Raw genomic sequence first — 13,682 nt, forward strand, 5'->3', positions numbered from 1 at the left:
CAAAAGTACAGGGATTGATGGGGGTGGGGCACAGAGCCAATGGGATGTGATGGGGCGCAGAGCCCAGGGGATGGGGCACAGCATAGGCGCCGACTCCATGAGTGCTCTGGGCTGGAGCACCCACGGGGAAAAATGAGTGGGTGCTGTACACTCACTGGCAGCCAAGCTCTCCTCACCCCCCACCCCACCTCCTCCCCTGAGCACACCGCCTCCTCAGCATACCTCCCAGTGCTTCCCAACGGGATGGTGCCAACAGCTGGCGGCATTAGCATGCTGCAGGAGGGAGGGGGACGAGGGGGGGAAGAGGTGGGGCCGGGGTGAGGATTTGGGGAAGGAGTTAGAATAGGGTCAGGGAGGGGGCGGGGTTGAGGTGGGGATGGTGTTGGAATGGGGGCAGGACAGGGGTGGGAAGAGGCGGGGCCTCATAGATGGGATGGAGTGTGGCGGGGCTGGGGCAGAGGGGGGCTTGAGCACCCAGGGGAAAGAGGGGAAGTCTGCATCTATGGGGCACAGAGCACAGGGGATGTGTTGGGGTGCAGAGCCCAGGGGATCAGTGGGAGTGTGTGCAGAGTTTAGGGGATGGGGTGTGGCACAGTGCCCAGGGATTGGGGCGCAGAGCCAAGGGGGTGGGGCACAGAGCCCAGCAGATGGGGTGGGAGGAGCCAGGGCATCTGTTCACCCTTCATATTGCAGCCCATCACCCAAAGCCTCACCTGGCCCCAGGGGATGATGAAGTGGAAATTTTCTATGTTATTTTTATGACTTCTGTGTGTGCCTCAGGTTCCCTCTGTGGTTTGTATCACTACCCAGCGGGGGCACAGGGGTTAACGCTGCTCTTGGAGCCAAGCAGAAGCTAGGCACCTTGCTGGCTGGGTAGCATGACTGGGTCGCTAAAGAACTGAAACCCAAATCAGCAGAGGGTCCAGAGAACCAAGGGAATCCCCAGTGCTGATCAGGGGACACTCATGTCTCCCTGGCCTGCTGTGAACTCAGCCAGGCCCTGCCTGGCTTCAAAGGGCTGAGTGGGGCAGGCAATGGCTCAGAGCTGCCTTTGGGGAGAGGCTCTGGGCTCACCTGGGATTGACAAGTACACCGAGAGCTCAAGCCTGGACAATGGCTTAGCCCTGCCTCTCCGTGCCAGCCCTGGGCTGCGGGACACTGCGGCCAGGTGACTATTAGCTCTGCTCTCTATGCCAAGGCTGCTGGCAGAGCCGTAACTAGGGATTTTTGTGCCCAAGGCAAGGGACGGGCGGCATGTCCGGCTCTTCGGCGTGCCTGGGGTGGCAAGCCATAGGGGGCGCTCTGCCGGTCACTGTGAGGGCGGCAGGCAGGTTGCCTTCGGAGGGTCAGCTGGTCCCGCGGCTTCGGCGGACCTCCCGCAGGCGTGCTGCCGAATCCGCGGGACCGGGAACCTCCCACAGGCAAAGGCAGTCTGCCTGCTGTGCTTGGGGTGGCAAAATACCTAGAGCCGCCCCTGCCCTCCAGACCCCTCTGCCCAGAGCTTTGAGGATCTGGGCTGTTCCCAGTGTGTCAACCTGTGGACCGGCTGGGGTGAGGCCTGTGCCAGGCGCTGGGTGAGGCCTGGGCCCACCTGTGCAGCGCTTGGCAGACGCAGATAGACACGGGGCAGTCGGTCATCCAGTGGATTCAGCTCTTTATTTGCATCTGCTCAGCTTGGCATGCAGGGCTCTACCCTTCCCGGCTCCTGCCTGTCCATGCAGCATGGACCCTTCTGGGGAGGCAGTCATGTATCCTGGCCCCCGAGGCGGGGTGCAGCCCTACCCCGGCGATGGCAGGGTTTATCAGAGTGGCTGCCTTGGCCACAGTTGGAGCAATGGCCCAGGAAACGCGCGTTCCAAGTAGGGCCAGCCAGGGCGAGCTGCCCCACTGCTAGTGAGACGGCACTGCCTGGCCCCACCAGCACATAGACTGAGGCCCTCTGGCTGTGGGGGACTCGGCAGGGCAGGGCTCAGCCACATCCTCTGTTGAGGGGAGAAACAGGCGAGTTCATTGTACCCCCACCAGGGAGCAAGGGGACATGACTGGGAGCAGAGCTCTCCAGGCCGGCTCACCTTGACAACGGGCCCCTGCGTCCTCATCATGCTGGCAGAGGTCCCCTGGATCCTCGTACGGGCAGCTCCTCAGCACCGCCTCTGTCCCCTGGCACTGCACGTTTGTCATCAGGATCAGGTGTGACTCGTTGCCCTGGCTGAACACTTTACCACTCAGTGCTTCCATGGCCCGCCCGCAGCCCAGCTGCCTGCACACCACGGCCACGTCGCCCAGGTCCCAGCTGTCATCACACACGGTGCCACAGGGCCCATCGAGCTGCACCTCCACTGGCCCGGCGCAGCGGTGGGGGCCACCTACCAGCCTCACCTCTGGCAAAGCAAACACAGCTGCTGGGACGCCTGCTCTGGGGCTGTGTGGGGAGACCCCAGGGCCTGCAGGGACTGAAGGCCCAGCTCAGCACAAGGCATTGCCAGTGAGGGCAGAACAGGGCAGAATGGGTTTTTCCACAACACTAACCCTGGGCCTTTCCCACACCTCCCTCCCGCCACATGCTGCACAGACAGGTCACACACGCTGAGCCTGTGCAGAGCAGGGAATAGAACCTGCCTGCCCCACACCACTCCCTGGCCAGAGACAGGGACAGAACCTGGCCCCCTCCCTCTGCTCCTGGCCCCCTTTCCTTGCTATAACCAATCAGACATCAGGACCAAGACAAGGGTGGATCCGGATTCCTGGCTCCCCATCCTGTCCCTTATCCATAAGCTTGTTCTTCTCCCCAGTATCCCTTGCTCCCATTTCCACTCAGCAGCATGTGCATCAACCCCGGGATACAGGGGCTTACACATCCAGAGGGGCCCTTACTGAATCAGAGCAAGAGGCACAGCCCCAGATCCATGGCTCGCCCGGGGTGAACAGTTAAATCCTGCCATGATCCGGTGCCAAGAGCTCCTCTCACCCCACCAGCCCGGGAAGCCCCTTTTAAGGGCTGGCACAGGACTGCCAGGTCAGTATGGGAGGAACCGGATTGAGGGGCCAGCCCATGGACTGGTCACAAGATCATTTCCCGGCACCACGGCTCAGCCTGTGTCCCAGGGCTGGGGTGGGGGGGAGGGCAAGGGAGTGACACTGCGGTCAATAGTGTTGCCTGCAAATGAACCTGCTGATGTGGCCATAGATGGCCAGTGCTGCAGGGAGCAGGGCAGGAGCGCAGTGGGGAGCACTCTCCCTGTACAGGCAGTGCTGGCCCCAGTGCTGGCCCTGTCTCTGGGAGGGAAGTGGGGTGTAGTGGTTAGAGCAGGGGGGCTCTGTGCTGGTGGAGGGTCCCATTGGAAAATGAAAGGGTCTGAGGGGGAAGGGCAGGCTCAGGGTGACCCTGCCCTGGCAGTAGTGAAAGCGGGGCACAAGGACCCTGCACCGGCAGTTAATGCAGGGAGGCAGCATGGAGCTGCAGGGGAGAGATGCTCTGCGCCAGGACCCTGGAAGGCGCTGGGGGGCCAGGGCCGGCTCCAAGCACCAGCGTTCCAAGCAGGTGCTTGGGGCGGCAATCTGCAAGGAGCGGCAGTCTCTGTATTTTTGCCCGCACGCAGCGCTCCGAATTGCTGCCGTGGATGGTGGGGGCAGTCCGTGTGCCGTTAGGGCAGCACGCGCGTTTCTGCGGTGGTGGCAATTTGGCAGCAGGAGGGGCCGGGGGACAGACCCGGCCCCAAACATTGGTGCAGCTGGGCTCCCAGGCCCTGGATATTGCTGGAGCCTGGACACCATGAGCCTATATAACTCACTGTCAGTGCTCAGCAGGGCCCTGCCTGGCGCCAAAGGGCTGAGTGAGGCAGGTGGCGGCTAAGAGCTGCCTTTGGGGAGAGGCTCCGGCAGGACCGGTGCTAGGGTTTCTCGCGTCCTAGGCGCACGGCCATTTCGCCACCCCGCATGCTGATCCCGTGGCTCCGGTGGAGCTGCCGCAGTCGTTCCTGCGGAGGGTCCCTTGGTCTGTGGCTCCAGTGGAGCTGCCGCAGGCATCCCTGTGGGCGGTCCACCGGAGCCGCGCGAGCAGCCGACCGTCCGCAGGCATGACTGCGGCAGCTCCACTGGAGCCACGGACCAACGGACCCTCCACAGGCATGCCTGCGGCAGGTCAACCGGAGCCGCCTGCTGCCCCCCCAGCAAAATGCTGCCCCCCGAATAATCCTGGCACCCTAGGCGATTGCCTAGGCTGCCTAAATGGTAGCGCCGACCCTGGACTCCGGGCTCACCTGGGATTGACAAGGACACCGAGAGCTCAAGCCTGGACAATGGCTTAGCCCTGCCTCTCCATGCCAGCCCTGGGCTGCGGGACACTGCGGCCAGGTGACTATTAGCTCTGCTCTCTATGCCAAGGTTGCTGGTGAGGTTAGGAAGGCTCCCTCGGCCAGGCGCCCTGGAGGGGCCCAGTACAAGCCTCCCGCAGGTTGGGCTGGGCTCACTGCAGGGAGCCGCGGAGAGCACGGCCCTGCCCCTGGGGACGGGTGGGGGGGCCTCAGGGCCCAGCACATTAAAGGGGTCACTCTCAGGAGACTGGTGACCTAGCCCAGACCTTGTGGATCCACAATGGGCAGACAGGAAAACTGAGCAGCCAGGCCGAGGGGGTCGGCCAGTTACACTGAGCATGGACCCCGGGGGCCCTGCATTGCGGAGCGCTCTGTGCTGGGGCTACAGGGGTTACAGGCCACTGCCCAGTGTGAACAGGCTCCCCAGAACAGACACACAAGCAGATGCTGCTGATCCAGCTCCTTTATCTTTACTGGGGGCCGGGCTCACACTGACACCTGCAGCCCAGAGCTCACTGCCAACATGGGGGGCTGACAGGCATGATCTTGGGGTGGATTCCACAGCGCTCTGCTCTGGAGGTGGGGGGGGGCAGTACAGGCTAGGGGTGTCTGTCTCTCAGCCGTGACTCAGACAGGAGAGCTGGGTCTGTGCTGAAAGCTTCCCAGCCTGATCCCTGCACCACCCACAGTGATAGGATGGATGCAAGTTACCTGAGCACACAACACCGGCATCTTCTCTGTGGGTACAGTTACTGTCTCCCCAAGGCTGAGCCCTGCAATCGGAGATGGCAGCTTCTGTCCCTGTGCAGTTGACGTCATCCAGCCAGATACGGTTTGATCTTCGTCCAAATCCAGCCCCTCCTGGGGATGATAACGCTGTCCCACAGCCCAGCTTCCTGCACATGACTCCAGCATCCTGTAACTCCCAGACGTCGTCACACACGGTTCCCCACTGCTAGTTGTGAAACATCTCAACCCTCCCAGTGCAGCAACTCGGGCCGTTCACCAGTCGGAGCTGAGCCACTTCTGAGATGCCAGCGTCTGCAAACACTCAAGGGAATAAACACTCAGGGAGGTTCCTTACATCCAATCACTAGTGATGCTGGCGAAAAAACGGTTACCTACCTCTTGCAACTGTTATTCTTTGAGTGATTGCTCATGTGCATTCCAATCGGTGACTCCCAAGCAGTTTCCCTGGGGGAGGGGTTGGAGTTCACCTGGTTGAGGAATGCAGGACTGCCCTGCCAAAGGCTGCATCGTCCCTTGCCTGTTGGGTAATGGCGTAGTGTGACATGAAGGTGTGGATAGAGGACCACTTTGCTGTCTTGCTTATTTCCTGGATAGGGACCTGCGCCAGGAAAGCTGTGGACGATGCCTGCGCTCTTGTGCAGTGCACCATAAGTGGAGGGGCTGGAATTTTAGCCTGTTGTGGCAAGTCCTGGTAAAAGACGTGATCCATGATGAAATGCACTGGGACGAGATCGGAAGCCCCTTCAGCCTTTCTGTGATTGTGATAAAGAGCTGTGGTGACTTACGAAATGGCTTTGTGTGGCCAATGTAGAATGCTAGGGACACCAGAGGTCCAGGGAATGGTACATGCGTGCTCTGTTACTGGCATGTGGCTTAGGGAAGAACACAGGTAAAAATATTTCCTGATTCACATGAAACTGGGAGACTACCTTTGGCAGAAACACGGGGTGAGGGCATAGCTGCACCTTGTCTTTCTAAAAGATCGTATAGGGGGGCTTGGAAGTCAGTGCTCTGAGCTGGGATACCCTTCTGGCTGAGATTAAGGCCACCTTCCGGGAAAGGTAGGACAGACAGCAGGTCGCCATGGGCTCAAAAGGGGACCCTATGAGTGTGGACAGGACCAGGTTGAGGTCCCACTGGGGAATGGGCCATCGTACCTGAGGATAAAGTCTATCCAAGCCCTGCGGAAACCAGCCCACCATGGGACTGCCGAAGTGGAAGGCTGAAACGGCAGCCAGGTGTACCCTGAGAGATGAAATAGCCAACCCCTGCTGCTGGAGATATAACATGTAATCTGAAACAAGGGAATTGGTGCTAGCTGAGGTTCAGTGCCCCTCTGCAGAGAGACCAGATGGAAAAGCACTTCCATTTTGCCAGGTACGTGTCACGAGTGGAGGACCTCCCTCACTGGGTCCAAACACTGAAGCTCAAGAGGGCTCAGCCATGGAATTTCTGTGCCATGAGGTGGAGGATCAAGGAAGCCCCATCCCGGCGAGTCTTGAGGAGGACTGTGTGTACAGCAGGTGACTTGTCCATGAAAGGTGAAAGGCGTTCGCGATGGAGCCTGGGCTGTGGTTCAGGAAAAAGCAGAACCACTGTCACTTCCTGTTGCTCTGTATCACGAACAAGCCTATGTGGGGAAAGCCCCACCTCTGGAAAATCGAGTGTGCAATGTCCAGCCTAAGGTGACTGTGAAATGAGCGGCTGAAGTGGTCAGCTAGCTCGTTTTGCTCTCACGGAAGGTGTGACCTTCTAGGTGTATCGATTGGGCCATTCAAAAGTCCCACAGCTAGAGGGCTTCCTGGCATAGGGGAGAGGAGCGAGCACTACCCTGTTTGTTCTATATAGAACATCACTGCAATGTTGTCTGTCAGCACTGACACACATGCGCCCTGAAGGCAGTCCTGGAACGCTTGGCATGCCAGACAAACCACCCTCAGCTCCCATACACTGATATGCAGCGATAGTTCTGCGTGGGCCCATAGCCCTTGGGTTCTGATATTGCCCAGGTGCGCTCCCCAGCCGAGCGCCAAGGCCTCCGTGACTAGCAATAGCGTAGGTTGGGGTTTGGCAAAGGATACTCCCTCTGCAGCCACCAGTCGAGAGACTCGAGAATGCAAGGGGAGAGGGTAACTATCCGGTCCAGTGGGTCCCTGCCTGGCCTGTGTACTCTTGCCAAACACGCCTGGAGGGGCTGAAGGCGTAATCTGGTGTGCTGGATCACATATGTGCAGGCTGCCGTATGCCCCAACAGTTTCATGCCATGTTGTGGGAAATCAGTGAAGGTTTTTGATAATGTCCATGAGTGCTTGGAAACGAAGCTCAGGCAGGAATGTCCTGGCCTGTGTGGAGTCCAAGAGAGCTCCTATGAATTCTATTCTCTGCATCGGGGCTAGTGTGAATTTGGGCACATTCAATATGAGGCCCAGCCTGCGGAAGGTGGCCCGAGCCAGAGACACATGCTCTGCGGCCTGTGCTTGCGACTCGGCCTTGATGACCCAGTTGTCCAGGTATGGAATACTTGCACCTGATGTTTGCGGAGGAAGGCTGCCAAGACTGATACCAGTCAGCTCTGTGTTTTTGGGGAACTGGGGCACAGTATCCAGCCTGTCTGACTCATGAAAGAAACCCTGCCCTACCAGTCTCTGCTTAAACCAAAACCCATCAGAGAAAAGACTTGCAGAGAGCACTGAAAAGTGTTGGGAGACATACCCAGACCCCTCCTGACAAGGGTGACAAGATTAAGACATCTCAATTGGCATACAGAATGAAGAACAGAGACAACTCCCCTAGCCTCATCTGCATGAAAGACGGGACAGGGAGACATCTCAATTTGCATACTGAATGGAGAACAGAGAACCGCACTGAATTCTGGGACCAGAAAAGCACTGCATCATGGGAATCTCTGCTCCAGATGTTAATGAACCTATGGCTGCACACACCCAGCTCAGCAATTATCAGACCAATTCTAGTAATAAATCCTTGACTGATATTCAAAATACTGAAGCAGCCTAATTGCATTGGGAGCTCCCTGGAAGAAAACCCTACCCATAGACAAGAGTGATCAGGTAGAGAGGAAAATAGAGAGAGAGAAAGAAGGGGATCTCACCGTTCCCAGGTGATGGTGGTAGCTCAGGTTCCCAAGGGCAGGAGACAGGTAGAGCCCCAGCACGATCAGTCAGGAGATGGAGTCCCAGTGGAACTGATGCAGAGCTTGGGTCTATGCATCAGAACACTTACTGGAGGTGAGTGCGGATTTTTGTAAAGAAAATACAATGGTTCGAGGGAGAACACTAGATTTGTTTATAGGTAAACTGATGACTCAAGGGTTTTCTTTAGGCTAGGCAATAGGAGCTGATCTGGCGAGGAGGAGGAAGAGGCCCATGGGACTGGATCTTCCTGCCGAACCACTGACAGTGCTGGAGGCCTGACCCTGAGTCTGATGATTGGTCCAAGGAGTCCAAAAGGGCCATTGTACTGGGCTCTGCCACTGGGGTAGCCAGGAGACCACCGGTGCTGATGAGTCCACAACTCTGCAGTGCTGGGAGTGGGAGCGGAACTGGCTGCGTCAAGAGAGAGAAGACTTGGATGAGTACTCAGTGCCTGACCACGGGGGTGGAGGGGGAGGGGCAGAGTGCAATGGTTCTGTGGAGCAGTACCAGGGTGATGGTGAGCGGTGCCATAACATTATGGGCTTGCTGCAATGATGAACCAGGGACGCTGCCGCCATCGGTGTCAAAACCGGTGCCGGAGCCATATGCAGTGCCACCATAAACGCTGCAGCTGGTTCTCGTCCGTGCCGCTGATGGTGCCTGAGCTTGCGGTGCCGGAGTTCGCACCTGCGAGGCCGGGGTCTGCGTCGTCATGGCAGTAAAGTCCCATGCTGCCTTATAGGTGTCTGGCATGAAGGGGTGGTCGAGCTCTTCCTTCAAATCCTCCCGAGTCAGGGAGTTCACCAGCACCAGACAGGTCTCCGGTTGGGGCCAGAGTCAATGGCGCTGGGTCTTGAGGTAGAGACCGTAGGTGTCCCGCCACAGGATGCACCCTACTGGAATCCTCTCGCGGCTTCTTGGCAGGGAAATGACCCCTGTTCTCCTTATTTTTCTTAGGCAGCACCGGGGACTGTGAGCAGTGCCGCCTGGTAACACTGGCCTTATGAGCAGGGGAGCGGTGCCAGTGCTCCTTGGAGGAGTCCTTTCTCGGTGCCAGGACACCAAGGCCGGGGCACTGTGCACCAATGATGCCTGTGCCATTTCTGGTGCCGGCTGGGTGCGGAGGGCCGAATCCATCAGGAGGAGCTTTCAGTGATAGTCCCGCTCTCTTAGTCCTGGGTCTGAAGCTCCTGCAAATTGGGCACTTGTCTATCTGATACTGTCTCCTGGGCACTTGAGACAAGGTGCGTGCGGATCGCTTGTGGGCATAGGTTTCACACACCTCTCACATGCCATAAACTCCTGTGACTGAGTCATGCTCAGGTGCCTACGGAAACTGGGGTTGGGGGAAAGCCCCCAAAGTCAGCCCAACTTACTAGAAACTACTATATAACTAACTAGTAACTATCTACAGCTAAGAAAAGGGACCCACTAGGTAGACACTTGCGAATGCAAGAGACTAAGCTGCTCCAACGACCATCACTGGCGGTAAGAAGGAACTGAGCAGGCGGTGGGTTGGGAGGGACCTATATACACCGCTATGAAGGCACCACTCCAGGGGTCTCCACAGCCGACCCGACGGGTACCGCTAGGGGAAAAACCTTACGACGATCATGCACGCAGTGCTCGCACACCTATTGGAATGCACATGAGCAATCACTCAAAGAAGAACATAGTGCCTCCCACTGACAGGTCCAAACCGCCTCTGCAACAGCCTTTTTGGGGTTCACTCCCTGTCAATTAATCACAGTTAACTCACGCCAATAACTGAAAAAATTAATGATGATTAAACTAATTAAATCACAGTTTTAATCACACTGTTAAACAATAGAATACCAATTGAAATTTATTAAATATTTTGGATGTTTTTCTATGTTTTCAAATATATTGATTTCAGTTACAACACAGAATACAATGTGTACAGTGCTCACTTTTTTATATTATTACAGTTAAAGTTGTTTCTTCTGGCATGTTACAGGAATGGGGGTGCCGGTAAATGAAAAATGCCAGTTAGCTAAGAGGGAGGGAGTTTGGGCGTAGGACGGAGTGTGGGGTTAGGGATTGGGGTGCAGGAGGGGATGTGGAGCATGGGCTCTGGGAGGAAGTTTGGGTGTGGGAGAGGGCTTGGGACAGGCAGTTGGGGCGCAGGATGGAGTGCGGGCTGCCGGATCCGGGGGCACTCACCATGGGCGGATCTCCATAAGTGGCAACTTATCCTGGCTGCTCCTAGGTGGAAGAGCGGCAGGGGGCTTGGCGCGCTCCCTCCGCCCGCAGGCTCCTCTCCCACAGCTCCCATTGGCCATGGTTCCCAGACCTGATGTGCCTCCACTTATGAGTAGGCAGAGCCCGGGACAGGTCACTGCTTGCGGGGAGCCATCTGAGGTGAGTGGCCCCCAGATCCAACACCCCACACTCCCTCCCATGTAGTAAGTCCCCTCCTCCACCTCAAGTCCCTCTCAGAGCCTGCGCTCCACGCCCCCTCCTGCACTCCAACCACCAGCCCGACTATAAACCAGCATTTCAATGAAAATCAGAAATGCCGATTTATAGAGCTTTCTGGTTGGTGAAGTGCTGGAAAAAACAACTTTTATTGTATTTTGGATTACAAATATTTGCACTGTAAAAATGGTAAACAAAACAGTATTTTGCAATTCACGTCATACAATTACTGTGGTGTAATCTCTTTTTGTGAAAGTGCAACTTACAAATGTAGATTTTTGTTTGCTACATAACTGCACTCAAAAAACAAAACAAAACAAAACAAAATTGGAAACCGTAGAGCCTACACATCCTCTCAGTCTTACTTCTTATTCAGGCAATCGCTCAGACAAACAAGTTTGTTTACATTTACGGGAGATAACGCTGCCTGCTTCTTATTTGCAGTGTCACCTGAAAGTGAGAAGAGGCGTTCACATGGCACTTTTGTAGGTGGCAATGCAAGATATTTATGTGCCAGATATGCTAAATATTCACATGCCCCTTCCTGCTTCAGCGACCATTCCAGACAACACGCTACCATGGTGATGACGTTCGTTCAAAAATATATATATGTTAATTTATTTTGTGACTGAAATCCTTGGGGGAGAATTGTGTATCTCCTGCTATGTATTTTACCTGCATTCTGCCATATCATTCATGTTACAGCAGTCTTGGATGATGACTCAGCACGTGTTATGCATTTTAAGAACACTTTCACTGCAGATTTGACAAAACACAAAGAAAGTACCTGTGACGTTTTGTATCCTTGGGGGATAAGCCAGCACCCCCGTGTTTATCTTTATACAGTGGTTGTGTGGTATCCAGTGTTGGGTGTCTTTGGAAGGCTCATGCTGCACTGAGCATTGTTGTTATCATGATGTTATATAATTGTTGTTGCAGTAACGTTATAGGTTATAATTTCATGTATGTAGTTATGAGGCTGAAAATATATCCTCATGGCTTAAAATAAGCCCAGGTAAAAAATCCTCCAAGAGCGGAGCAGCAGTTCACACCTCATCAAGGCATGTATGGGACAAACCCAGTCCAGCCTCACAGGAACAAAGAACGCTGGCCTAGGCAGCAACAAAAGGAGCTGTTGCACTCTCGAGTGAGTCACCCCCCTTCCTTTGGTCAGTTTGAGACTGCAATGAAGTAATGCTCACCTGACTCTGAAGTGGGGGTGCAAAGCCAAGAGGGAAGAAAGAACATGATAAAAGGGAGAGACGTTTTCCATGGTCTTTTTTCTCTTTTCCACCTACATCTACAGACACTACTATCACCATCAAGCGACTGAAGCACTGATCAAAGAGGGGAGCCTGGCTGAAGAGCACCATCCAGCCTGTGGTGAGAAGCATCTGAGTTTGTAAGGGCATTGAAAGTTAAGATCAGCTTAGAATGGGTTTTGCTTTTATTTCATTTGACCAAATACGACTTGTTATGCTTTGACTTATAATCACGTAAAATTTATCTGTGAGGGTTTACTCCCCTGGTTGCTGAGCGGTACGGCCCAATGGCCAGAGTCTCTAGGATCGCCCCTGGCTGCGGGCGGTACAGCCCAATGACCAGAGTCTATAGGATCGCCCCTGGTTGCAGGGCAGAACGGCCCAATGGCCCCAACGACGAGGTAGGACCTTGCCAGTGGCTCAGCGGGGGGTCCTACCGAAACACGCTGAGGCTTACCGGGGGCAAGGTACCAGTCCGTCACCCCCCCGGTCGGTTCCTACCAGCATGAGAGTTGGAGTCTCCCACGAGTCTCTAGGTTCTCCATGGGTCTCCAGGTCTGTCGCCTCCTTGGGCTCCTCCCGCAGCAGGGCTTCATGCTGGACAGGAGAAGCTTCAGTTCCCCGCAACTTCAAGGGTGATGGCTGGTCCTCTGCAGGAGCTTCCCGGGTGGGTCCTTCCCCTGTGGCCGCCAGCCCAGACTGAGCTGAGTTCCCTCCTTTAATACTCCCAGAGCACTTGGAGCATGCCACTACAAACGAGGCAGGACTTCCTCCATCAGAGCTACTGGTTTGACGCTGCTGGGGCTAGTGTGGGACAGGTCAGCCCTGTCACACTATCTTTATAGTTAATAAATCTGTTTGTTTATTCTACCTGAAGCAGTATGTTTGGTTTGAAGCATGTCAGAGGCTCTCCTTGGGATAAGAAGCCTGGCACATACCAATTTCTTTGTTAAACTGACAAACTCATGTAAGCCTGCAGTGTCCAGTGGGCATTACTGCAACACGGAGGTTCCTAGGGTTGTGTCTGGGACCGGAGATATTGGCTAGTGTCATTCAGTTGCACAATCCAAGGAGCAGCTTCCATGCCAGAGGCTGTGTGTGAACAGCCCAGGAGTGGGGGTTCTCACAGCAGAGCAGGGTAAGGCTGGCTCCCAGAGTAAAGAATTGGAGTGACCTAGCAGATCACCGGTCCAGACAACACCAGTGGGGAACGTCACAGAACCAATGTGAGATTTCTAAAGCTAGCTACAGCACTCGATCCAAGGGTTAAGAATCTGAAGTGCCTTCCAAAATCTGCGGGCTTGGCTACACTGGAGAGTTGCAGTGCTGTAAACCCACCACCAGCGCTGCAACTTACTCACCGTCCACACTTGCAAGGCACATACAGTGCTGCATCTCCCTGGCTGCAGTGCTGGTTGTACTCCTGCTCTGCCTCGGGTATAAGGATTGCAGCGCTGGTGATGCAGATTGTGTGAGTGAGCTCGCTCCTCACTTGCTGCATCTGGAAGGAACATAGATGTGAGAGCCGTGCCCTGCCTGGTGTGTGAGAGCATGTGTGTGTATTTGTCATCTGGAACTGGCAACTCCAGTCAGCCTCGATCCGTCTTGAGCTTTTTTTGTTTTGGGAACCAGTTGGAGCGTGTGGAAAGGTTTGACCGTTGGATCGTGTGATGCTAAGGTTTGCAGGTGCATATAATCTGTCCTGCGTATATATGATGTAACCGTGACTCTGGGGATGATTGCAGACATTCTGTTATGATCTCTCT

At 55.4% G+C, this 13,682-nt stretch overlaps 1 protein-coding gene across 1 annotated transcript in view; it reads right to left on the reverse strand.

The window, feature by feature from the left end:
* Positions 1–890: 890 nt before the first annotated feature.
* LOC116835240 (scavenger receptor cysteine-rich domain-containing protein DMBT1-like) overlaps positions 891–13,682 on the reverse strand; it is a 633,172-nt gene continuing 620,380 nt past the window's right edge. The window contains 3 exon segments of the mRNA XM_075071250.1: positions 891–898; positions 2,073–2,381; positions 5,025–5,354. Of these exon segments, the coding sequence (XP_074927351.1) occupies positions 891–898; positions 2,073–2,381; positions 5,025–5,354 (647 nt within the window).

The sequence above is a fragment of the Chelonoidis abingdonii genome, chromosome 11 (genome assembly GCF_003597395.2).
Source record: "Chelonoidis abingdonii isolate Lonesome George chromosome 11, CheloAbing_2.0, whole genome shotgun sequence".
In the NCBI taxonomy this organism is placed as follows: Eukaryota; Metazoa; Chordata; order Testudines; family Testudinidae; genus Chelonoidis; species Chelonoidis abingdonii.